Source organism: Mirounga angustirostris, unplaced genomic scaffold, assembly GCF_029215605.1.
Source record: "Mirounga angustirostris isolate CCGP_5_RB_7025 unplaced genomic scaffold, mMirAng1.0.hap1 SCAF_9, whole genome shotgun sequence".
NCBI lineage: Eukaryota > Metazoa > Chordata > Mammalia > Carnivora > Phocidae > Mirounga > Mirounga angustirostris.
In genome coordinates, this window is record NW_026991717.1 from 79,614,039 (window position 1) to 79,640,890 (window position 26,852).

Genomic DNA, 26,852 nt, shown 5'->3' on the forward strand with positions numbered 1-26,852 from the left:
AACCAAAGCCCTTACGTATATGGTGCATTTTGTTTTAAAACTACGCCTTCACCTGCAGTTCTGTCTGAAGACTGATAAATCCGTTTTTACTTGTTTTATTAATAAAAACATGATTTGGGTAAAGAAAAACATTAGAGTGATTACTTTGTATTTTTTTTGCATGAGCCTCGAACTTTTTTATATTTAGGATTATTCTGTTAAAAGTGTCAGGATGGAGCCTATTTTGTTGGGTAAATTTTATAAATTCTGTTAGTTCTTATAAAGAAGTGTTCGTAAAAGTATCCGGGGAGTGCAGTTCATAAATATCATGAAAAGTTATCTTTACCTAATGAGAAAGAAGTTAACACTGTATGAGAATTTTACAAAAGTAATTTATCTTAAGAGTTTATATTTGAATGAATGTAATTGCTGCCAAATCTATCATCTTGTTAATTTTATAAGCGTATGTTATTTTTCAAATTAAGATTTGCCTCATTCAACAAATAAGAAAAATAAAAAAGATTTGCTTCAGTTATTTGTTAGTAATGAAACACAGAGAGGTTCTCAAATTTGACTCTAGTATTCATAGGGCTTTTTTGTGAGCACTGAAAATACCAAATTTCTAATCGTGTCATTAAAAAGTCAAAATAATATTACTTACAAAAATGTAGGTCTACTTTATGCAAATATAATATAAAATCACAGCCACATGGACACCTGTCTGTGACATAAATATGATCATACAATTGTTAACCTGATTAGAGACCAGTTAGAAATAATTCTTGAGTCGTGTTCTGTAAAGGAGCTACAGTGCCTTTTCCATTCTGTCAAACAAGTCTTAACTGAAATAGTAAATGGAGTCTATCCTATTATATAACAATACCCAAAGAAAAATTTTTTTAATCTCTAAACTTCATTAATATAAGACTTGAAGGAAGAACAGTCCTATGCAATAACTTGAGAATTATATATAGTTAAGCATATTTCATCATTTGTGACCTCTGCAATGGTATATTCATTGGAATTTTATACAGAGAGAGTGCAGATTAATATTTTAAAGCTGATGGGAACTTCATTCTGTGTATATAGAGAATTGCCACTGTTGTTCAGTTTGGATTTCTCCATCATTGCAGTGGTCTTGTTGTATCTTCCTTATGCCCTATGTTGTTTTTTTCCTCCATATTAGACACTCCCTTGTATTATATCTATTTACTACGATCTTAGTATCTGTGTACAATTACTCTTAAAGGCCTGTTAGGTTCAGAGATTTCAGTAACTTGTTGCTTTCCTCTGACATTCTTTGTGTGTCCCACTTTTTATTTTTGTTTTTATTTTAATTTTATTTAAGTAATCTCTACATCCAATATGGGGCACAAACCCATGACCCCAAGAACCAAGAGTCGCATGCTTTTTCGACCACGCCAGCCAGGCACCCGCTACTAGTGTTCTTTGAACCTGAATTCTTTTGTTTTCTTTATCATTCATAAACTATTCCCAAGTATATCAGGTCTACCTAATAGATATTTTTTGTGTATCTTTTTTTTGTTGCTAACCTCTGCCTAAAACCCTCTGTGATTTAACTTTAGACACTTAAAAAAAAAAAAAAACTATTGAAGGGGCCTACTAACTGGCCTTTTCTCCTGCATACCTTATTCTATTAATACTGGCTTTGATTTCCCTGTCTAACCTCATTACTGAGTTAGACATGTAATGTAATTGCCATCATGTAATCCCTAAGCATATTATTAATTAGTTCTCTGATCACATTGTGCTCTCTCTTGCCATGGAGACTTGATATGTGCAATTCCCTATCCTTGTAATGCCTTTTGTCCTGTTTTCCTGACAAACCTTTGTTTCCTCTTCCAAACTTAGCTTTGACCTTGCCATTCCTGTGACATTTTTGTCGGGCTCTTATGCAGCCTTAGGTACTTATTCCTTTCTCTTCCATGTATATACTTTAAAACACACACACACACACAAACACACACCACACTTTTACAAAGTATTATAATTGTATCTCACAATTATTCCTTGAAGTAGGATCTAAGTTATTTTGTTTCTTTTTTTGGTATATAGCATAGTGTTTGCTACTTACACAGTAGGGGTTAGATGTTAAATGTGTGCTACTAGTTTTTTTTTTATTGGGGATTGGCTATTCTTTCTAGTAGGTTTATAGTTTTCTGTTTCTGAGTACCCTCTGCCTGCTGGCTCTGTATTTATATTTGCTGAAGCAGTGAGAGTAGGTTCTATATTTCTCCCCTTTTAGGAAGAAAACTAGCTTAGAGATTGAATTAAAAACAGAACCAAGGATGTTTTATAGTAACACTTATTTAAATATCCCTCCTAGTTGAAGTAGTTCAGTATTTTTACTGTTTTATTCACTAAGAGTGATGAACAATATGATATGTGGGGACAGAAATGACATTGGATAAAAAGGTTGAGAAAGATCTAAAGCTAAGAACAGCCAATTCATTAACTTAATTTTTTTATCATTGGGGGAAAAAGATCTCAAAATTTTAGCAGTAGAATAACTTCGTTTATCAAAGCTTGAGAACTAGCATAGAAAATGTTTTCCTAATATATTAAGTGAAAAGTAGGACATGTTCTGTTAGCTATTATAATTTATGACCTGACACCATGTTAAATTGTTAACAATAGATTTTCTGTTTTCCACTGTAGGTTCAAGCAATAAATGCAGGAGTGTTTTTCTTTAGATGCACAATATGCAATAATAGTGATATATTTCAGAAAGAGATGCTGAGAATGGGAATTCATATTCCTGAAAAGTGAGTACCATTTAGCCTTTTGACAAAAAGATAATTTACATGTAGGATTTAATAACAATGGAAGTAATCACTTATGTCTGTCATAGAGAAGCAGTCATCTTAAATGGGGAAATATAAACCTGTCCCTACCATTGCCTCCTTCTCCTTCCCAGATTGCTAGTTCTTAAGAGCAGGGACTGTGACTTTAATGTCTCATTAGTTGACTTATAGTCTCTTTAATAAATACCTCAATTGTGTACAATATTAATTGGTTGACTTATACACAATATAATAGACTTCAAAATGGCATGTATAAATTAAGAGAATCAAGATGTGGTTTAAAATGTATAACAAGGATTTTTTTTTTCTTTTTTAAGATTTTATTTATTTATTTGACACAGAGAGAGAGAGGGATCCCAAGTAGGCAGAGTGGCAGGCAGAAGGAGAGGGAGAAGCAGGCTCCCTGATGAGCAGAGAGCCCGATGCGGGGCTCGATCCCAGGACCCTGGGATCATGACCTGAGCCGAAGGCAGATGCTTAACCGACTGAGCCACCCAGGCGCCCTAACAAGGATTTTCTTAATACTTAAAGATGAGGAATCCTGGGCGCCTGGGTGGCTCAGTTGGTTGAGCGACTGCCTTCGGCTCAGGTCATGATCCTGGAGTCCCTGGATCGAGTCCCGCATCGGGCTCCCTGCTCGGCAGGGAGTCTGCTTCTCCCTCTGACCCTAACCCCTCTCATGTGCTGTGTCTCATTCTCTGTCTTAAATAAATAAATAAAATCTTTAAAAAAAAAAAAAAAAAAAAAAAGATGAGGAATCCAGAAATAATGTTACTAAACTTGAAATTTAAAAATTAGAAGTAAAATATTAGGAAAAATGTAAGTTTTAGAAAAAAATTTTTTTTTAATTTTATTTATTTATTTATTTGACAGATACACAGCGAGAGAGGGAACACAAGCAGGGGGAGTGGGAGAAGGAGAAGCAGGCTTCCTGCTGAGCAGGGAGCCCGATGTAGGGCTCAATCCCAGAACCCCGGGATCAAGACCTGAGCTGAAGGCAGATGCTTAACGACTGAGCCACCCAGGCGCCCCCAAAATATCTAATATTTCATTTAACATTTAAAAATTCACTGTGAGAATAATTAACTGCAGGATAAAATGACACTAATAGATTTATATCTTGAAGAGAATGATTAATCCTAAAAAGAAAAAGTTTTATCCTTGTTCCTAAGTATGTGAAAAGTTTTTGTTTTTAGATTTCATAACTAATCCTTTTATGTAACATTTTAGTTCAAATATTTTATATCTTTCTTCATTTACAGAGATGCATCTTGGGAATTAGAGGAAAATGCTTATCAAGAACTTCTGCAGCACTATGAGCATTGTGATGTCCGAAGATGTCGTTGCAAAGAAGGGCGAGACTATAATGCACCTGATAGGTATATTGGGAAGTCCAGTTGTGCTTATTGTACTTATTTAAACTGTCAGCTGAGGAAGTAGTTTTCTAGTTAATGAAATGTAGTTTTGCTCTTAGGATGTTTGAAGTTTTAACTTGAGAGGAAGTATATTTATTAAATACATGTTGACATCTGTTTACAGAGAAATTATTGCTATCAGCATAGTTGTAACTTTTTTCTGTGGTGTATTTTCATGAGGCTTCATTTTCTAGAGCTGCACTGCCCTATGTGGTAGCCACTGGCCACATGTGGCTATTGAGCACTTGAAATGTGGCTATTCCAAATTGAGAGGTGTTATAACTGTGATATGCACAGTGAATACTTACTGTCTTAATTTGCTATGGCTGCTATAACAACAGATACTTGTTTTCTAACAATCCTAGAGACTAGAAGTTCAAGATAGAGGTATCGGCAGGTTTTATTTCTTCTGAAGCCTCTCTCCTTGGCTTGTACATGGTTCCCTGCTAGCTGTGTCCTCACCTAATTGTCCCTCTGTCATGTCCTAATCTCCTTTTCGTATAAGGACACCAATCATATTAAATTAGGGCCTACCTATGTGACCTCATTTTAATTATCTCTTTAAAGGCTCTATCTCCAAATACAGTCACATAGTGAGGTGTACTGGGTTTTAGGACTTCAACTTATGAATTTGGAGGGAACACAATTCAGCCCATAACAGTAAGACAAAAAGAACTAAGAGTATCTTGTTATATATATATATAGATAAAGATATATATATCTTTTTATATTGATTACATGTCAAGTAAAATGAATGAATGAATGTTGAAATTCATTTCACCTGTTTCTTTTAATTGGGTCGCTAGAAAAATTTAAATTCATTAAATGACTTGCATTGTATTTCTATTGGATGGCACTGTTCTAGAGCTTAATTTAACTAAAGTAACCTAGCAGTGTTCTTTTGGATCACTATAAAAAGTGTTTGATATTTAAAATTATTGATTCTTTTGTAATGTCAATAGATACTGGCTCTAATCTTAACCATTATTTTGTGCCTTCTATGTACACTATACTGTGTTAGATACTAGAAATCAAGAGTATCTTCATTTTTTAAGATGCAGAATAAACAGAACAAATCCAGTTTTGTTGAGTTTATGGAGGATATTTCAATAAATTTTTAATCCCTGTTATACAGTCTTACTTAACATGGCAAGCTGAAACTTAAAGTGCAAAGCAGAGTATCGGGAGTCTTGTTTCTCATGGAAAGTGATTTGGCTGGGTAAGCTAGCTCTTATTTGCAAAGACTCAGCTGAGGTCTTGCCAGCTTTGAAAAATTTCCCTAAGCATCTCTTACCACTCCTGATTTCCCATTCTAGGCTGGGTTTTTTCTTTTGTGTGCCTGTTACAATGCAAGTGACATTGTTGGAATTTGTTTTTGTCATTAGACTAAAAATTATTTAAGGGCAGAGATCTTATTGAAGATGTCAAGTATTGTATATTCTTGCTTACATGACTGGTGACCCTGATTATTCGTTTGTAAACCTCTAAAGGGTTGTTCTGAGGCACAGATGAGATAATGTATATAAATATGCTTTGTAAACAATAAGGCACTTTAGATTTCTAAGAAACAATACATTCACTCATATTGATATTTTCTAAATTTATTTTGGGCTGTTTTATTTTTATTATTTTTTTAAAGATTTTATTTAATTATTTGACACAGAGAGCATGTGAGCACAGGCAGGGGGAGCAGCAGGCAGAGAGCCTGGTGTGGGGCTCAATCTCAGACCCTGGGATCATGACTGAGCCACTGTGGTGCCCCTATTTTGGGCTGTTTTAGTTAACCTGTATATATTGCTTATATATTACTGGTCACCCAGTCAGTAGCTACCAAACTCCCCTTCCTTTCTGGCAACTACTTGAGGTTGCTATTCCTTGTCTTTTCTCCTGGGACACAGTACTTGCCATCTGAATGCTTTTTGTTTTTTTGTTTGTTTTGTAATCTCACTCCCTCGTTCTAGTGATAGGAAGGTAGTTTTGCTGAAAGGCACCATGGTGTAGTGGTTAGGAGCATGGGTCCGAAGCCAGGTAAACTAGGTTGGAAGCCCCACTTTGGGACTTACTAGCAGTGTGAACTTAATTGGGCAAGTTATTTACCTCTATATGCCTGGTTTCCTCCTTTTTAAAATGAAGGATAATAGCGATTTTTCCTATTAAAATTATGAGGATTAAACTTTTTGTGTAGACTGAGAACTGGGCCTGGTGTATAGTAAGCACTCATGTTAGATGTCCTCTTTCTCTTCATCATTTGGCAGAACTATCTGGGAAAGTGAGGGAGACACACACCTCCATACTCATATCCACACAGAGAGATTCACCTATACCTAATGGAGGGGGGGGTATCCAACTACCTCCTTTTTTTTCTTTTTCTCATTCTTTTTCTTTTTTTCTCTTTTTTCTTTTTGAGAGAGAGCATCACGTACATACACGTGGCGGGGGGGGCGGGAGGCACGGGCAGAGGGAGAGGGAGAGAGAAAATCTTAAGCAGACTCCACACCCAGCATGGAGCCTAACACAGGGACCCATCTCATGACCCTGAGATCATGACCTGAGCTTAAATCAAGAGTCAGATGCTTAACCGACTGAGCCACCCAGGCACCCCCAACTACCTCTCTCATCACCTACACATCCACACACTCAGGGAGTATACCCGTTTTATTCATAGAGGGTATACTCATAACCAAACAAAAAATAGGCCCCACACCACAACCCACACCCACACCTATACAGAAAATGTGAGTATGGACTGGCATACATCACACAATCCAGTGGAGAAACATGGAAGTGGGGGTGGAAGGGAACAAACAGGGGAATATAAATATGGGCAAGATAGTAAGTCTGGATCCTGTTGAGCTACATAATACTGGCGTTTATAGGAAGTAATTCCTCACAATGAATGTGAAAAATAATATTTTAGGTAAGATAATATATTTACTGATGCTTCTTCCATGTTGGCCACATTTTTATAGCAATTTCCCTATGAGCTAGTAATTTCCAAATATAAAAGAAATTTTTTTCCTTCTATCCTATTCTTTCTGGTGTTTATAGTCTTGCGTATGTGCATGTACATGTTGATATTTAGTTTAGGTATTTTAAGTTAGTGACTATTTAGAGGAAGAGGTTACAAACATAATAAGTGAAATAGAAAAAAAATAAGAAAGAGTAATGTAGTGTCAAAGCAGATAATCTGTTTTCCCTCCTTTGGTAGAAGGGTTGGTTATATGTGAGATGGACAGTGTGGCCTGTGGCAGTGCAGGTGGTTGGAATTAGACCAAGTTAATACTAAAATGTAAACATCTGCTCTGTTTATGTCCTCAGCAAATGGGAAATAAAGCGCTGTCAGTGTTGTGGTTCTAGCGGAACACATTTAGCTTGTTCCTCATTACGATCATGGGAACAAAATTGGGAGTGTTTGGAATGTAGAGGTATTCTCTACAATTCAGGTAATATTTTGTAATTTTGAATAAAGACGTTTTTTCAAATGTATATTATTTTAAAATTTCTTCCTGTATATCTGTAATGCTAACATTGGGTTTTAAATCTACAGAGGATTTCCAAAAAGCCAAAAAACATACATTACCCAACACTAACAGTGTGGGAATAACTGATTGTTTGTTGGAAGAATCATCACCTAAATTACCCAGACAGTCACCTGGAGCCCAGCATAAAGATCTACTGAGGTATGTATTTTGAATTGGGGAAAAATATAAAACTCTCTCTTTTTTTTTAAAGTAAGCTCTGTGCTCAGTGTGGGGCTTGAACTCACTGCTCTAAGCTCAGGAGTCACATGCTCTCTCAACTGAGCCATCCAGGCATCCCTATAAAGCTCTATTTTGAGAAAAACACACTTAGAATATTAGCTGATCTTAGTATTCTGGAAGAGTGTTTTTCAAACTGTAGGACCAATATTTGATCATGAAGTCAATGCAACCAGCATTGAAAAAAGAAAACAAAACAGGATAGAATGAATGTAAAATATCAGATTGCATTGCAAATAGAATATATATGAAATTTATTTTATTGTGTACTGAGTCATGATGTAAAATATATATTATAGGTCATTTTCAAGGTAGTTTAAAATACCAAGTATACCATGTTACTTGGTTGAAAGGAAGGAATCATTTAATATAGTGATTTTTTTTTAATTGTGTAATCATTTGCTTAATATATTTGCTGTCAATGTCAGAGGTCTAAATGTCACCTCTTTAGAAAGTTTAAGGCACACATACAAGTATTACTGTATTAATGCCTAAATATTTTCCTACCTGGGCTGGTTCACCCCATCCTTAGGCAACCTAGTGGTTCCCAGCTTCCGGGAGGTCACCATATTGATGCCAAACTTAGTGCAGACACCCAGTTGGCATAGCACACAACAGCCTAGAACTGTGCTCAAGTGATCCTCCTGCCTCAGCCTCCTGAGTACCTGGGACTACAGGTGTACACCACTGTACGTAGTAAAATAAGTAACTTTCAAAATCATAACATTTAAATAAGACTAGAATTACAACTTAGTATCATGTCAGGTGTTTATTCAGCTGAAGTTAGGATTTTTAACTATATGTAGCTTTGCGAAGGAGTTTTTAGAAAAATACGCAAAGCTAACATTAGTAGCTAAGCATGATGGAAGGAAGTACTTTTTTGTTAAAAATAGTATCAAGTTAGGGGCACCTGGGTGGCTCAGTTGGTCAAGCATCTGGCTGACTCTTGGTTTTGACTCAGGCCATGATCTTGGGGTCCTGAGATCCAGCCCCACGTGGGTCTCCGTGCTCAGCAGGGAATCTGCTTGAGATTCTCTCACTCTCCCTCTGTCTCCCCCACCCATCTCCCCACCTACCCCACGCCCCGCACATGCACCCACGCGTACACTCTTTTTTTAAAAAAAATAGTATCAAGTTAAAACTTAGAAGGTAAAGAGAATTTCTGTGAAAATACTTGATAACTAGATTTATAGATGAAGTGGAATATGAAGTACTATTCAAAAAGTGAAGAATTGCTGTTTTAAGATATCACTTGTGTTAACTGAAAACTTGTTACAGATGTTTTTTAATATTTTCAGTATCAAAAAAGATGTTCACATTAATTTTAAAACTTTTAATATGTAGGTTTCCAAAGATATTATACCAGGGAAGTTTGATTCCTTGTTCCATGCTTTAACATCATATTCTAAAAGAATAACATCAGCATTGCCATTCCAGGCAGGAACAAGGAATCAACCTGTTACACAAAGGCATATTTCTGAAGGATTGTCTTACTTCCAAAAGACTTCCGTTTTCCTGCAACCTGGGTTAATGAATTAGGGGGTGTGTGAAGAAAGAAAAAGCAAAGCCTGGTCCACATTGGGGCATTGTAATGTTTTACGATGAGAAAAATTTATACTTGATGTGGAAAGATGATCCATGGACACTGCTCCAAACAAGATTATTTTGAGTACATTAATTTCAATTACAGATGGAGAAATTGAGGCAGAGACAATTGATTTAGTCCATACAATTGCCTGGAGGTCTTAATAAGACATAGGCTGCTAGGCCTCATGCTCAGAGGTTCTGATTCTGTTTACTTGCTGTTATGGCTCAAGAATTTCCACTTCTGGGGCACCTGGCTGGCTCAGTCAGTGGAGTATGCAACTCTTGATCTCAGGATTGTAGGTTCGAGTCTCACGTGGGTGTAGAGATTACTTAAATATAAAGTCTTGGGGGAAAATTTTGCATTTCTAACAAGTGTCCAGATGCTGTTGCTGCTGCTAGTTTTGAACCACACTTTGAGAATTATTGCTATAGAATTGTGAATTGTGTTTATAATATTGACTCTACTGTTAACTAACTTTATGATTAGAAATACATTGTGAAATCTCTTAAAACTATGGTCTCTCATAGAGTAAGCAGAAATTACATTTGTTCTGTTTTTAAAGGATCTAGTAAACTTGAAATGCCTTGGAACAACTGTTTGCTATAGCCACTGGCCAGGAGGGTGAGATTCTGAGCTTCTCTCTTACATCTGAATCCACTGAATTGATCAAATTTGAGAGAATGATCTATCAACATTCTCATAGGTCTTTTATGATACTAGATTTTAATTGGTAGGAAATTGGGGAGTCAAGAATTTAGAAACAAATAGCTTTTTGGTTCTCGTGGCAGCTGCTGTCCGTTTTGGGTGGGAGTTGGGGAAGAATTTCCTTTTTAACTAATTTTTCTATTTTTTATTGGCTAAATAACTGCTGTGTCATGTAAAGTACTTTAGAGTACTTAACCTCTCTGTTTAAATTCATATCTTATAGGCAAGGCAGTAAATTTAGAAGAGACGTTTCAACAATAATGATGGAATTAGGATTTCAAATTAAAAAAAAAACTAAAAGATTATGGATTAATAAAGCCAATATCTGGAATAGTGCCTTAGATGGATTCAGAAATCAAAACTTTAATCCTTCATACACAATTGAAGTAGCATATATCAATGAAAATGACAATTTTGGAAGAGAACATCCTGGATCAAAGCAAGAATTCCTAAGTCTCTTAATGCAGCATCTTGAGAATTCACCAATATTTGAAGGGTCCTTGTCAAAGAATTTGTCTCTAAATTCTCAAGGTAATTTTATTTATTATTGTATCTGCTGAATATACCATGTGAAAGAGATAGCTGGTTAGAATTAATATTCAGTCCCTGTGGTCGAAATGTATAGTTCACTTTGTTGTAAAATACTGATTGAATCACAGAAGAGTAGAGAAAGGAGAGTGATGTTCTTTAAATTTTGTAGTGAAACTTTTTAAGAATATACTTAATTTGTTTTAGCAATATCTTCCTTGGAGTGAATTTATAATTAAGTGTAACTTCTTAAAAATGTACTTTATATTCATTCTAATTTCTTTTGAATAGAGTGGCCAAATAGAATGGATGATTATTTAAGCCCTTCTTGTTCACATATTTGGAATTTGCAGATCAGATGTTTCTTCACAGGCTAGGATTTTTATCACATAATTTTCTGGTCCACATCTGACAGATTTTTTTAATGTGCTTTTGCTTTCAGGAATTTTTCATGCACATTTATGTATATGATACTTTTCTGTCTTTTGATGATGAATTAAAACATGAATTTCAAAAAGTGATTAATTCTAGCATTCTTTTTTAGGAGCTTTTATACCACTTTTGCTGTAATAGGAAATTCAAAAGAGTGAGAAGACTTACTTCATTCCATTTGAATTTTCTCTTATATTTTCCCTAGAACTTCCTTACTGTTGCCTGAAGCATCATTAAAATAACTGAGAAACTACCAAGGTTTATTTGTACACACTGTTTAACTCTAAACTCCCTAAAAAAAAATCACTCCAAATAATCAGTAATGTTAACTCAAGACAGTTTTGGTACAGTGGATAAATGCATAAATTCACAAAATCTGAATTCAGTTTTGTACACATCTATTTCAGTTACTTTATATCCTTAGATTAATTATGCAACCTCTCTGGAATTCATTTAACAGAGAAACTGTGACTGCTAATACGTAGCATATAAGGTTATTGTTGAGATTTTATTATTAGTTCATGTATTGATAATGTTACTTAATAATTTGCTCTTTATTAAGAGAAAGGAAAATTTACATATCTTTGATTTATCAAAGCTAAAACATTTATTTTTAAGTTTTTTTTTTTTTTTTTTAAGATTTTATTTGCAAGAGAGAGAATGAGATACAGAGAGCATGAGAGGGGGGAGGGTCAGAGGGAGAAGCAGACTCCCCACTGAGCAGGGAGCCCGATGTGGGACTCGATCCCGGGACTCCAGGATCGTGACCTGAGCCGAAGGCAGTCGCTTAACCAACTGAGCCACCCAGGCGCCCCATTTAAGTTTTTATTTTAATTCAAGTTAACATACAGTGTTATATTAGTTTCAGGTGTACAGTATAGTAATTCAGCACTTCCATACATCACCCTATGCTCATCATGACAAGTGCACTCCTTAATCACCATCACCTATTTCACCCATCCCCCCACCATTCTCCCCTCTGGTAACCATCAGTTCTCTATAATTAAGAGTCTGTGTCTTGATTTGTGTGTGTGTGTGTGTCTCATTTTTTTTCCTTTGCTTGTTTGTTTTGTTTCTTAAATTCCACATATGCGTGAAATCACACAGTATTTGTCTTTCTCTGACTTATTTTGCTTAGTAGCTGAAACATTTTAAATGACAATTTAAAAAATATTGAAAGTTATGATGACATGGTAAGATAGCATGTACTCTTGGGAGTAAATTTGTGCCATTTTGGAAAATAATTTAGCCCTATTTATCAACAACCTCCTTTGAACTTCTATACTAATCAAATAATCAAAGATATATAAAAAAGAATATGGAAATAGATATTGATTGTAATATTGTTTCTCATATTTTTGAAATTATGACCTAGCCAAGGTAGCCAGTCATAAGATGGTTTACATTGCAGCACATCTATAAATTAGTCTTAATCAGTCATTAACTGTAGATTTGGATAATTGTGTATAACATAGAAAAAGTTTACAATAATATTGTAAGTAAAAAAAAAGCAAAAGTCAAACTATTTGTACACTAATATACATACTAGAAATACACATCAAAGTGTGCACACTGGTTATTGTGATTGAATTATATGTGATTTTTATTAAAGATTTTCTGTATTTACATCTTTTCTATTATAGGTTATTTTGTATTCAGAAAAATATATTTAGGTGAGATCTGTATTTTATACATGATTCTAGTTTCTGTAAATTATTTTACATTTGTCTAAGTCTTGGTTTTTTGGGATTTTTAATTTGCTGTATATGTATTCATTATATATGGTTATCTTATAATAAAAGAATTATATTTGATGTATTTTCATCTGTATCTACAGCTCTGAAAGAGAATCTTTACTATGAAGCTGGCAAAATCCTTGCCATTTCTTTGGTTCATGGTGGTCCTTCACCTGGTTTCTTTTCTAAAACCTTGTTTAACTGCCTTGTTTATGGACCAGAAAATACCCAACCAATTTTAGATGATGTTTCAGACTTTGACGTGGCACAAATTATAATCAGGGTAAGAAATGTGCTTGTTTATTAAAATACAGACTACATTCTAGTTATATTTGAATGTAAATGCTGGATCTACAATCGAATAATACTCTTTGTGCAGTAGTCAAGAGGCATCAATATTTTTGTTTACCAGCAGAGTTCACAAACAATTAAGAGATAGATGTTAAAGTTAGACAACTAGAGATCAAAGGGCCAGGTGTAATGTTGATATAACTAATTAGATAATGTGACTTTGGTCTGTGGTCAAAGTGGTTTGTTAACACTTCTCAGAATTAGATGGATTTATCTACCCTGCCAGAGACAATATAAGGCAGGTTCTTATTGTCTGCTAGATTTCAGATAAAAGTGCACTTTCTACAGGCAGGTGGATCTGCAGAAGAAGGACTTGGCTTACCAGTCAAAAAACTTAGTCTGACTCCTACAGGGAGATAAGTATGATAGGTGGAGAGAAGGACCAGGCTGAATTTCTTCTTTATGGAAGCAAGTGAGGAGACTCAATGTTTCCACCTAAAAATAGTTACCATTTATTAAGCCCTGTACTACATATTACCTGTACAAACTCAATTTAGTTATCATAATGCCCTATAAGTATTATTGCCTACATGTTACTGATTTGGAAACTAATTGAAACGATGAAAGTCATCCAACTTTTTTTCCTTTAACCTTCTTCCTGCTTAACCTTCTTCCTGCTATCCATTGTCTCCATTAATAGGCAGGATAGTTTAATGGTTAAAACCAAATGCTCAGAAGTCAGATTTTAGTTTGAAATAACTGCTATAAGCTGTGTGACCTTGGGCATGTTAGTTAATCTTGGTAAGCCTCAGTTTCAAAATCACAAAGTAAACAACATGGAAGTGTGTCCTTTTATTTGGCCCAAGGTGTCTCATCCTAAAATGGTAGTTTTTTTGTTTTTTTGGTTTTTTTTTAAGATTTATTTATTTATTTATTTGACAGAGACACAGCTAGAGAGGGAACATAAGCAGGGAGAGTAGGAGAGGGAGAAGCAGGCTTCCCGCGGGGCAGGGAGCCCGATGCGGGGCTTGATCCCAGGACCCTGGGATCATGACCTGAGCTGAAGGCAGACACTTAACCGACTGAGCTACCTAGGCGCCCCCTAAAATGGTAGTTTAAATTGATCCTTTAACTCAACTGATTTTTCCTTTTCTCCTCTTTACCAAAAGGTGTACTTTAGTAGAACTTCATTATCTCAGCTTCCTCTATCCTACTCATTTCTTAACTTCTTATAGTCAGACTTCTGTTCCCACAGAACATTCTCCCAAGTTAGCTAGTTTGTAGCTGATTCCAGGGATCTAAATCACCACATGCAAAAGCCTTTCTTTCCTAATTCCTCATATCCTCCTTTTATAATCACCACTGTCTTTGAGTTTATCTCTTCTGTTTTCTTTAATATTGGATTTCTTCCTACCCCTGAAACTTGGGTATTATTCTGTGTTATCCTAACAGTCCTCCCTCTGTACTATTTGGAAAGCTGCTTCTTACCCATAACCTTTCTGAATGATTCCCAGACCTGTGTTTTTGAGCCACCAGTCTTTTATATCCAGATAGGGTCTGAGTCTTCCTAACACACTGAGCCCAACATGTTTAATAAGATAACTGTTTTTTCCTCAGAGTTTTTTTTTTTTTTTTGCCTGATTTTTCTTTTCAAAAGATTTATTTCCATGCCTTTCTGGAGAAAGGGCCATTTTCATTCTTCCATATTCCATTTATCAGTATGTGTCAAGTCATCTTATCTCTAAAAGTGAAGTTTATCTTCAGCATTTCCCTCTTATTTCTTTTTTTTTTTTTTTAAGATTTTATTTATTAATTTGACAGAGAGAGACACAGTGAGAGAGGGAACACAAGCAGAGGGAGTGGAAGAGGGAGAAGCAGGCTTCCCACTGAGCAGGGAGCCTGATGCGGGGCTCGATCCCGGGATACTGGGATCGTGACCTGAGCCAAAGGCAGACGCTTAATGACTGAGCCACCCAGGCGCCCCTTCCCTCTTATTTCTAATGTATTTACTATACCAAACTGAAATTATTTCTGGGTTCAAACAATTAGGATATTATTCTAATATTCAGGATGATTCTTTTAAAAGTATAGTTTTGATAACATTGCTTTCTTCCTCAGGAATCTTCAGTGGCTTCTCATTGCCTAGTGAACAAAGTTCAAGCTATTCATTAGAGTATTTAAGACTTCCAACTCCTCTCATCGCTTTATTTCTGTTTCTGTGCTCCTATACAATGTTTGTTTGTTCATTTAGTCAACAAATAACTGTGTACCTCATATTGTTTCATCATTGAAGATATAGTAGTGAACTAAAGTCCCTGCCTCCTTGAAATTTACATTTTAGAGGAAACACAGAAGATAAATATATAATATACTGTCGTGTAGTAAAATGTATTGTAAAAATAAATAAAAAAGAATAAGAGAAAGGAGATAATGTTTGGGATATAATAAGTTGGAGCTTAGGCTAAGCTTCTGTAACAGAGACCCCAACAGATATTTCATTTCTCTAAAATTTGTTATCTAGATTTTAATGTAGGGATTGGCAAATTATGGCTGTAGGCCAAGTCTGGCCTGCTACCTCTGTTGTTGTAAATAAAGTTTTATTGGAACACAGCCATACCCATTTCCCATTTGTTATGTGTCTATGACTGCTTTTACACTATAGTGGAAGAGTTGAGTAGTTGTGACAGACACCCTATAGCCCACATATCATAAGATGCTGTCTGGCCTTTCAGATGGCTTGTATTTTAGCAGTATGGTTATGATATACCAAGTCATCTAGGGAATTGGATTCCTTCCTCTCATTGTGTAATCACTTAGGATATCATCTTCATCTACATGAAGCTTGCTCTTAAGGGAGGAAATGGAAGTAGAGTTCAGGGAAGTTTGACACGTTTTCACTCACATTCCTTTGGATAGCTCTTAATCACATATAGCCACATTTAGCTGCAAGGAAAATTTGGCTATCAACTAAAACTCAGGGTGGTGGGTTTGGGAGCAAAGGTAATATGTACCTAACTATTAGTCTCTGACAGTATGTGAAGGTAATATTTTGAACAGGGTAGTTGAAAAACTTCTGGAATTTCAGCAGAAATCTGAAGTGAATGAGGGAAATCATAAATCACTGGAAAAAGTTTTTTGGAAGGAAGAGATAAAAAGGAAATTTTGTATTCAAATGAACCATTGACTGCTTCCTATTTTTAATCTTTCTTTCCCTGTGTAACTTTGTTAAAGAGCTAACCTGTATGTAAGTGTCTGGCACGTAAATGGTCAGGTGTTCCTTTGTTTATACTGTTTCCTGAACTACTCTTTTGATTCTATCCCTGTTTTAAGTCCCTCATTAAGTCTTTAAAGCCAGATAGCTGATATTCTTTCTCTTTCATGAAATCTCAGGTTATTTCACTTGCCTCTCTAGTACTATGTAACTGTTCTGTGTCAGTTATTACCTCTTATGTAAATAATTTCCTGTATTAAAGTGGCAGTTTACTGTAGGTTTCTTGAAGGCAGAAATTGACACTATTTATTAAACTGGATTGTCCTTTATTCTAGAAAAATAATTCTTGATATACTTTTACTCCACGGTGGTGTTCTCCAGAATTGATTATAAAGTAATAAGTGTCATTTGAAATGTGAATATTATTCACAAGTGAGTAAACTGGGTATATTTTCTTCTTTGTTATAGGTAAATACTGCAACAAATGTGGCTGACTTAAACTCAGTAGTAAATGAATGCTATAACTACTTAGAGCTTATTGGATGTCTAAGACTTATAACTTCATTAAGTGATAAATATATGTTGGCAAAAGACATATTAGTTTACCATGTAATTAAGAGAGTCCAAGCACCCTTTGAAAGGTAAGTTGTTTATATGTGATTCTCTCACATTACATGTTTAAAGTGATTGTCTTATAACAAGAGAGATATTTGATAAAAATTTAAATGCTATTTTAAAATAATGCTTTAAAACTAATGTCTTAAGGATGATTACCATTCTATTTTATACAGAACTGCATAAATGTATGATGCTTGGGTAGGAAAAGTAATCACTATCTCAACTTATAATTTTTCTAAATCAAAAAAATTTTTAAATTCTTAGCATGTAAGCCAACTATTCCATTTCTCCTCACTCATTTAATAACTATTTATTGAGTACCTGTTGTCTGCTAGGTAATAGGTAATCAGTCAACCTGTGGCCAGTCTTGTTCATCTAGCCTACCTTTATTATTGACTCCAGGATTCTTTTCTATCTTTTGTTTTTTAATTTTTAGAAAAATATTTATTTATTTTAGAGAGAGAGCAAGCACTCATGGGGGGAGGGGCAGAGGGATAGAATGCTCAAGCACACTCCCCGCCGAGCATGGAGCCCCATGTGGGGCTCGATCCCACCACCAATGAGATCATGACCTGAGCCGAAACCAAGAGTTGGATGCTTAACCGACTGAGCCACGCAGGCGCCCTGACTCCAGGATTATTTTCAAGCAAATTCCAGACATAATACCATCTCAGAAGTGATCATTTTTAAAAAAATTTTCAGTATCGGGCGCCTGGGTGGCTCAGTTGGTTAAGCGACTGCCTTTGGCTCAGGTCATGATCCTGGAGTCCCGGGATCGAGTCCCGCATCGGGCTCCCTGCTCGGCAGGGAGTCTGCTTCTCCCTCTGACCCTCCTCCCTCTCATGCTCTCTGTCTCTCATTCTCTCTGCCTCAAATAAATAAATAAAATCTTTAAAAAAAAAAAAATTTTTTTTTCAGTATCATTAACCCATAGATTTAAATATATTTGATGTGTTCACAACCATTCACTTCTTAATCTTCCTGGAGTTCTCAGTGTCTCCATGTTTGGCCATTGTAAATGTTCTTACGTTGTTTCTTTTGAGTTCTTTTTGAGGTTGACCTCAATGATCTTTTATAGCTTTCTTGGTATATGGTATATAGCAAGGTATTTCAGGCTCATTTTGTGCATTTTGGACTGAGGAATCTTTGTGTCTTTGAATGGGGAATGATATTTCCAAACTGCAATCTGGATGGTAGGGATGCTTATTTTTGCCAGATTGGTCATTGTTTCTTGGCCTTTTCCGTGGACCCAAACTAGGACATAAAGGGTTTTGGTTTGGTTTTGGTTTCAGTTTTTTAAGGTAAAATACGTCTTGCATTTTACTGATACTTCAAATTCACTACTACAAGATTTTTTAACCTTTTCTTTGTCCCATGTTGAGAATCTCCGTTATCAACTTATGAACAACACAGGAGAATTAGAGTATGAAATAATTACTTACTTGATTTATTCCGCATTTCATAAACAGTAGTCTCAAGTAACATTACCAACATTATCACCAATAACATATTGAAAACAGGTTAACATTATTTTTCTAGGGCTGTGTAGTCAAATTACTGTATTTTAAAGACATTTGGAATATTCATTCTGTGTTGTTATATTACCAACTGTATATACATTTTATTTTCATTTTTTATTTTATTTTTAGTGATTTTTAAAAATTTCATTTTTTTTAAAGTTCTGTAAAATATTTGCATGGTTCCAAACTCAAATTATAATGAAGGTATATCAAAAGAACTCAGCTCTATAATACAAATTGCATTCAAAGAAGTATAGCTTTCATCCTTACCACAACTACTTTTCACCCCCTTATGAAGTCATCATTTCAGTTGCTTTTATTGTTTACCCTCCTATTATTTGTCAGTTTTTTAAATGATAGCAGATAAATATATGTGTGCCTATGTACTAATTTCTTTTATTAGATAAATAGTAACATACCATCCACTCTTTCCAGTCATTTTTTAAAATTGGCAATATATACTGGAGGTTACTCCATAGTAGTAAATACTTTTATTTTTAGAATCTATATCACATGGCCTTTTCCTCTGTGTGTGTGTCTTATAAAGACACTTGTCATTGGATTTTGGGCCAGCCCAAGTAATCTAGATAGGATGATCTCAAGATCTTTAATTATATCTGCTTAGAATCTTTTTCCAAATAAGATCACATTCATAGGTTCCAGGAAATAGGATGTAGACTTACTGGCAGGGGTTGGGGGGCTAGGACTCCAGTCTACCTCAGGATAAATGACAGTATTGGGGTTTATTTCTGGCACATGCCTAGAGCTACAACATGGAAAATGAACTTGGGAATTTGCACACCTGGTAAAGCAGTTCCTCTGCAGGTAGTTTGTAATAGGGTGGTAAAGGGGTATATAGAGAAATGAGCAGATAAAAGGGATTACAGACAAGGAAATTCATAGGACTTGGTAATAAGAAATGGAAGAGCAAATAGTTAAGGGGGACTTTTAGATTCAGCTATACTCATTTGATGGATAATGGAGGCATTTGCCATCAATTATGGTTTAGATTTTAGTAGTAAGGTGATTAACTTTCTTTTGCACTTAATAAGTTTGGGTACTTGGACTATATGGTTCCCATTAGCCTGTTGGATATATTTCTGGGCTAGAGATAGATTTTATTTTTATTTTATTTTTTTAAGACAAGCCAAATTTTATTTTATTTTTTAAGATTTGTATTTATTTAAGAGAGAGACAGAGAGCACGAGCAGGGTGAGAAGCAGAGAAAGAAGCTGACTCCCTGCTAAAGCAGGGAGCCCAATGTGGGGTTCAATTCCAAGACTGCGGGATCATGACCTGAGCCGAAGGCAGACGCTTAACCGACTGAGCCACCCAGGCTCCCAGAAATAATAGATTTTATAGTGATGAATGTATGCCTGCTAAATAGAGCCATGGGAGAGGGTAAGGGAGAAGAGAAATTGGCCTTGTTACAGATCCATGAGGCACAAATAGCAACATTTAAGGCAAAGTAAAGAAAGAAGAAGTTTTGTAAGAGACTGAAAAGATCTGGCCAGAGAAATAAGGGAAACCAGAAGACTGATCCCATAGAAGGAGATCATTCATAAGTTAGGGCAGTTTTTCCTCAGGCATAGACAGGAGTGGAATAAAAGTGAATGGGCAATTAGCAAATGAAGACAGTGAATGTAGCTAAGTCTTTCAGGTAGGTTGTCTTAAAGGAAAACATGGGATTGAATGAAATTTTTTTCCATTTAAAGATGGGAAAGATAAGCACATTTCTGTTCTCTTGAGAAAGAGCCAGTAGAAGGGGAGATGAATCTGTAGCAGGGTACCTGAGGAGGTGGGTAGCCTCCTCAGGGTACCAGAGCTACAGGTAGGACTTAGTCTGATAGATAAAAATATACCTCCATTCTTTCCTAACTAGTGAGAATGTGCATTTAAAATAATTTACTTGTGGGCACCTGGGTGGCTCAGATGGTTAAGCGTCTGCCTTCGGCTCAGGTCATGATCCCAGGGTCCTGGGATCAAGTCCCGCATCGGGCTCCCAGCTCAGCGGGGAGCCTGCTTCTCTCTCTGACCCTCTCCCGTCTCATGCTGTTTCTCTCTCGCTCACTCTCTAAAAAATAAATAAAAAATCTTTAAAAAAAATAAATAAATAAAATAAATAAAAATAAAATAAAGTAATTTGTTACTTGTATTCTGTTAATTATCCATTCATATTTTGCTAATTTCCTATTGTTCTTTTAGAAAAATGATTTGTATTTTTTGTATATTAGAGAAATTAGTTTTCTGTCATATATATTCCCACATTGTTTTGTCTTTGTTAATTTCTTTTTAGCAGTACATAAGTTTAATTTTTTTGTGGCTAAGATTTATTGCTCTTTTTCTTTGCAGTTTCTAGGAAACTTCATTTTATACTATAATTAGCTTTGAAGTATAAAATACTTCACATGTCTACATTTTTCCTCTTAAAAATTGTTAGCTTATTTATTTTTTTTATTGTTTTAGTTTTAAAACTATTTTATAAAATCAAATAGTGTGGGCAGATAAAATTAATTTTATATTAATATACTTGCTTGATATTGTCTTAAAAGTATCATATCATGTATATCTATATTATATATTTTCCTCACATCTAAGTATATGTGATAGTAAATTAGCTAGAAATGTTAATTTGTAATTGTAATACTAAACACGTGTATAAATGTTGGCTTATTGTTTATCTTCTCTTAAGTTTTAAGCAGGGTCTGAAAACTCTTGGTGTTTTGGAAAAAATTCAGACTTACCCGGAAGCCTTTTATAGTATCTTCTGTCATAAACCTGAGAATCTTTCCGCAAAAATCCTTAGTGATCTTTTTACAGTACGCACATTATCTGATGTACAGGCTTTGGGATTTTGGAACAGTTATTTACAGGCTGTTGAGGGTATGTGGATGTTTTATTTTTATGTAACTGTCATAGAACATTTGTTTCAGTATACTAATTTATTTCTTTGAGTTTTGCTTTTTGGTAATACTTTCATCTGCTAACTCCACATTTACAAAATTTATTTTAAGTCAAGTGTATATTATTACTGAGTTCAAAGTGATGAGGAAAGATTACAGAGAAAATTTCAATTTTGCAATTTGTTTTCCTCTAGATAATTTGAGGTGAAAGACATTCTTCCTAGAAAACTATGTGGGTGACTGCCACAGCATAGAATAATCTTAAAGCTAATTATCATCTATTTCATCTTTTTCAATTTTACGTTAAACATCATTGAGCATTAGCAATGTAAAATCATTCCATTTAATAGAGTGGGAAAGATTTAACCTTGAGTTGAAATTCTTTTTTAGGTGGGTTATTCAGTTGTTTTATACCATTTAGTTTTCCTCTCTGAGTTTGATGAGCTAGTGTATCAAACAGTGATGATCTAGAAATGGCTTAAAATTATTTTTACTATCATGCCCCCTGAACCTCTTGGATTATCTGATAATTTTATATTAGAGAAGACATTCAAATATATAATGAGTAGTTCAACTAAATGACTTTCTGAGTTATACTTTGAGGTTCAACTAAACATTTATTGAGTGTACTATTTTCCTGTTACTGCGCTTGATCTGGTGATTTATTTTGCCCAAGATAGATGTTAGTCTCTTAAATATTCCCTGTCTAGTTGGGAAAGAGTCTATGATGATAGTAATATATATAACATAGATTTTCTTTTTTGGTAAACTTTTCAGATGGTAAATCTGCAATAACAATGGAAGACATTCTTATTTTTGCAACTGGTTGCAGTTCCATTCCACCTGCGGGATTTAAACCCACTCCTTCAATTGAGTGCCTTCATATGGATTTTCCTATTGGAAACAAGTGTAATAACTGTTTAGCTCTTCCAATCACCAATACATATCAAGAGTTTCAAGAAAATATGGACTTTGCTATAAGAAACACTCTAAGACTAGAAAAGGAAGAAAGTTCTCACTACATTGGACATTAAAATGTTTTGAACAAAGAAATGCTTCTTTACAAGCTGCTGTTGATACTTTTTGTTTCAGAAATCTGTCCATTATTTGAACAAACTTGTCAGCTTCTTGGCCCAATAAAATTTATATGAACATAAAGGAATGTTTTGGCCACTTAAGCTAAAAAAATTTTTTGTTAACGTGTAGCAGTCAAAGTGATGATACTTTTCTATTTTCTTAATACACATGCGTCATAAATTTTAATATAAATAGTTTTAAAAGAGCTGTACAGACTTTTCAAGTATAATAGCATGGTATATATATATATGTGTGTGTGTGTGTATATATATATATATATATAAGAAAAAAACTTATATTCACTGTTTCTGCAAATTAGCATTAGCTATAGGATGCCACAATGATTTTTCTAGTTTTTTGTAATTTTCAAATTCTTATTTTATTTTAAAGCATTAAATGAAAAAGCAAATTGATAAATCCTGTTATATAAATCAAAGGCATATATTCTGGGGTGTGTGTTATAAGTATTTTTTCTAGGATGGCTCTAAATTGGTTAAAAATGTTTTTAGATTACTGATTTATGTTGAAACAGATCCACACTGCAATTAGATTATGCCTAATGGGAAGTATTATATGAAAAAGCAGAATTGCACAAATATTCTAGAACCTATGGACATTCCATAGTCTTAAGAACACTTCTGAGGTGGATAAAGTATAGTTGAAAATACCTTAAAAAGTGTTTAAAGACTTGACTTTAATCATAGGATTTTCTTTTTTTCTCCGTATCCCATGTGTGGTATTAAGCCACATTATGTCTGATCCAGAATCATTTGGGGTGTGTCAATTTATCTCTGTGGATTGCCATGTGATAGATTTGACTCTTTGACAGTTATTTATTATCAAGTTGGTTGTATGATAGGTAAGCTGGTACCATTGCATTATACAGTTACCTTCCTTGCTCTTGAGAGATATGTTATTATATAAGCAATGTAAAAATACGTAAGAAAGAAATACAAATAGAATGAAAAACCCACTCTAATCTCAGCATGCAGAATTAACTACTGTGTTTCATTCATTCTATAAACTATTTACCTTTCCTTTCCTTTTAAACTTTATTAATGTTACTAAAAGTCAAAGAATATCTAAAAGTAATAAGAAATCATGTAATAACAATTTGAAGGTACATAGTTCCATAGTCATGTCCCCATGTTTATACTCTTGCAAAAGAAGAAAGTGGAAAAGTTTATGTTCCTAATCTATTATCAAACATAAATGGGCCTTCCACCAAAGTAAATTTAAATTGGACGAGAGGTAAATCATTATGAGAGGTTGGTTGTTTTTTTTTTTTTTTTTTTATTTGCGAGAGAGAGAATGAGAGACAGAGAGCATGAGAGGGAGGAGGGTCAGAGGGAGAAGCAGACTCCCTGCTGAGCAGGGAGCCCGATGCGGGACTCGATCCCGGGACTCCAGGATCATGACCTGAGCCGAAGGCAGTCACTTAACCAACTGAGCCACCCAGGCGCCCCTATGAGAGGTTGGTTTTAATGACATTTTTTTATATGCAAAGCAGATAACTATCATCATATTCTCATCCTCCGCAAGACATCCTTAAGTTACTGATATTTTCAAAGAAAAACAACAGGACTGATTTGATACTGGTGATGTATCTCTTAATACCAAAGGAAAACTAAAACATAAATTAAACCCAGCAAATTAAAGTTTCATTTTAACTTGAAGTTCTTAAGAACATTATAAAAGGCATTTATTTGTCTTGTATTGAATTGTTAGATCATCAAAAGTAATTCAAAGATTGATTAAGAAAAGAGTTTGAATATCTAATATAAACTTCAAATTTGCCATACAGCTTTTATTCCAAATGTGTTGATAAATTGGATATTTCTCAACTGTACCTAGTTTTTATAAAAAGCCATTAAACCAATAGAAACCAAAAAATCTAATTAAAGCTATTTTCTGGTCATTTGTAGTTTTAATTTCTCCTACAGTGGTAAATAAAACTGATGAACATTCACACAGTTTTTGGGTGGGGTGGTGGTGTAGGGAAGCAATGTGCTTGGGTTGACTATAATTAAAAACAGTATTTCAGCTCTCATTTCACTATTTTATGTGTAGACAGGGCCTTGGGATAAGGTGTGATGTAAATAATAATTTAGGATATTCACATTTTAAAGTGAAGCATACTCATTGCAAAGCATTTTCTAGGCTTAAGGATGTTACATAAGTTTGATTTTTAGGTTAATCTATATAGTCAAGGCATAGAGAATCCTATAGGTTATTTATTTTCTGCAGTGTTACTATGTCACATGGTTGATGTTCTTTTTCTATTCATCGTTCTAGTCAGTACACAACTCTTACACTGATTTTTAAAAGTAATTATGCTATAAAACCTTATAAATGTGTATTTGTATTTCTTAACTATTTCAGTCATCTAAATGTCATATTTCAAGTTTGTTTTCTATTGCTCTCAATATTAAGGAAAACCATAAAGTCATCTATTGTACATTTACTGTTAATAGTCTGATTAGTTTTAAATTCATTGTTTTTAGACACTTTTAAAAACTTTTAGTATGGGAACTTCATGTGAAGACCTTTTATACAATTCTTTACTATTCTTGTACTTAGTCATTTTAATGTTTTAGTATTTAAGGTTAAAGTTTCTTTGAAATATCTTGTCAAAAACTGGGTTATGATTTTATACATTGTAATATTTAATTTCCATATTATGAATAAGCCATTATTTGGGTCAAGTAAGCCTTCATTTGATTACTAACCTGAGAATTCACTTTGGCTTCTACTTTATGCCAAACTTGTAATAATTTTTTCCCTAAATTTGTGGAAGCTATTGGAACTCAATGCTGAATGCTAAGTAAAGGAGATTATAATAGGTAAGTTTTCTCCATGACTTTGCCTTTAGTATTTAGCCATTATAAGAAAATGATTAGAACAAAAATTCTATTTATATGTAATTCTTTGATATAGGGATTATCATTCTTCATTGTTAGTTTTACAATAAGCTATTAAACTAGTGTTTATGCTTTAAGTAATGCAATACAAAGTTTTATGCTTCAAGTAATGCAATACAAAGTAGAACACATTGAATAACGGATTACTTGAATGTATATGTAGTTTAGAAAAATTTGGATTGCTTTGAAAAGACCCAATTTTCAAGTTCTCATTTCGACTGTTATCTTTTCCAGTTGCCAAACATATTCCAATACCTACTGTATGCCAGATATTATGCTAGGTGATAGTTGATGTGGCAGCCTATTCTCCCCTCCCCCTTTTTTGACTTCAGATGTAACCAGAAAACATGATATAATGACGTTTCCTAAATAAATATGTTCATGCTACTAAATGTGAAGTGCTTATATGAACTAAGTTAAATAACTTGTTAGGATTTATTGAGGTTAAGATTCTGACAATACTAAATAGATACAAGATCTTTTTCATATTTGAGAGATCCTGTAAGCAGTTGTTGGCTGACACCTGAGAACCTCTCTTGAATGAGACATTCTGTGTTAAAACTATTCCCTAATGTAAAAAAATTGTTTGCCAGAATAAATTATTTAAGCCAAAAATCTGGATAGGTATAGCCAGTTAGTTAAAAGTCTACAGTAAATTAGGTTAACACTTTGAAGCCATAGTTTGATTCTTGCTGATTCTAGGAATTCATAACAAATTCCTCTCTCAGTCTCAGCCTTACAGGTTCTATTTGTCTACTGCCACTATTTTGTGGGATATATTTTTTTATACTTTTTGTCCACTTTCTGTGCACTCCTTGGTCAGAACAGTTTTTATCATTTCATATGTATATACTGTATATAAATGTTAAACATTGTCTTAATGTTTTGTATTAGTATGACTCAGTCTAAGGAAGAAGTCTGTGATAGAACTGAAATGGTTAGCTGATAGATTTGCATTTGAAAATGAAAGTACCCAAATGAACAAGATTGGGCTCTCAGATATTGGAAGATGATAAAGTGTATGTTTTACTTTCCATGAAGACAAACGATGAAGTAGAACTTTCCCCTAGGGCAGGAATTGTCATTTCTGTTTAATTACAGTACACTTAGATCATTGGTGATTCCTTCAAAATATTCCTTCAAAATAACACTTAAGAAAACAGTAAATACTGCCAACAGTAAATTTCTTAGTGATTATGCCAATTAGCTGTAAAAATGAGAGATGATGCAATTCTTAAAGGTAAAGAATGTAGGTTCATAACCTTTTATCAACCTATTTTTCCCACCCACCAGCCCCTGGCAGTCACTCTTGGTCTGTTTCCATGAATTTGGCGCCCCTTTTTTT

At 34.4% G+C, this 26,852-nt stretch overlaps 1 protein-coding gene across 6 annotated transcripts in view; it reads left to right on the forward strand.

Moving 5' to 3' along the window:
* The window catches only part of G2E3 (G2/M-phase specific E3 ubiquitin protein ligase), a 59,031-nt gene extending 36,364 nt beyond the window's left edge, over positions 1 to 22,667 (forward strand). For all 6 annotated transcript variants that reach the window (XM_064570899.1, XM_064570896.1, XM_064570898.1 and 3 more), the window contains 9 exons: positions 2,659 to 2,765; positions 4,067 to 4,183; positions 7,538 to 7,662; positions 7,767 to 7,899; positions 10,494 to 10,801; positions 13,068 to 13,249; positions 16,937 to 17,109; positions 21,299 to 21,489; positions 22,287 to 22,667. In XM_064570899.1, coding sequence (XP_064426969.1) covers positions 2,659 to 2,765; positions 4,067 to 4,183; positions 7,538 to 7,662; positions 7,767 to 7,899; positions 10,494 to 10,801; positions 13,068 to 13,249; positions 16,937 to 17,109; positions 21,299 to 21,489; positions 22,287 to 22,543 — 1,593 coding nt within the window. In that variant the 3' untranslated portion in view covers positions 22,544 to 22,667. The remainder of the gene's footprint in view (positions 1 to 2,658; positions 2,766 to 4,066; positions 4,184 to 7,537; positions 7,663 to 7,766; positions 7,900 to 10,493; positions 10,802 to 13,067; positions 13,250 to 16,936; positions 17,110 to 21,298; positions 21,490 to 22,286) is intronic.
* Positions 22,668 to 26,852: the final 4,185 nt, after the last annotated feature.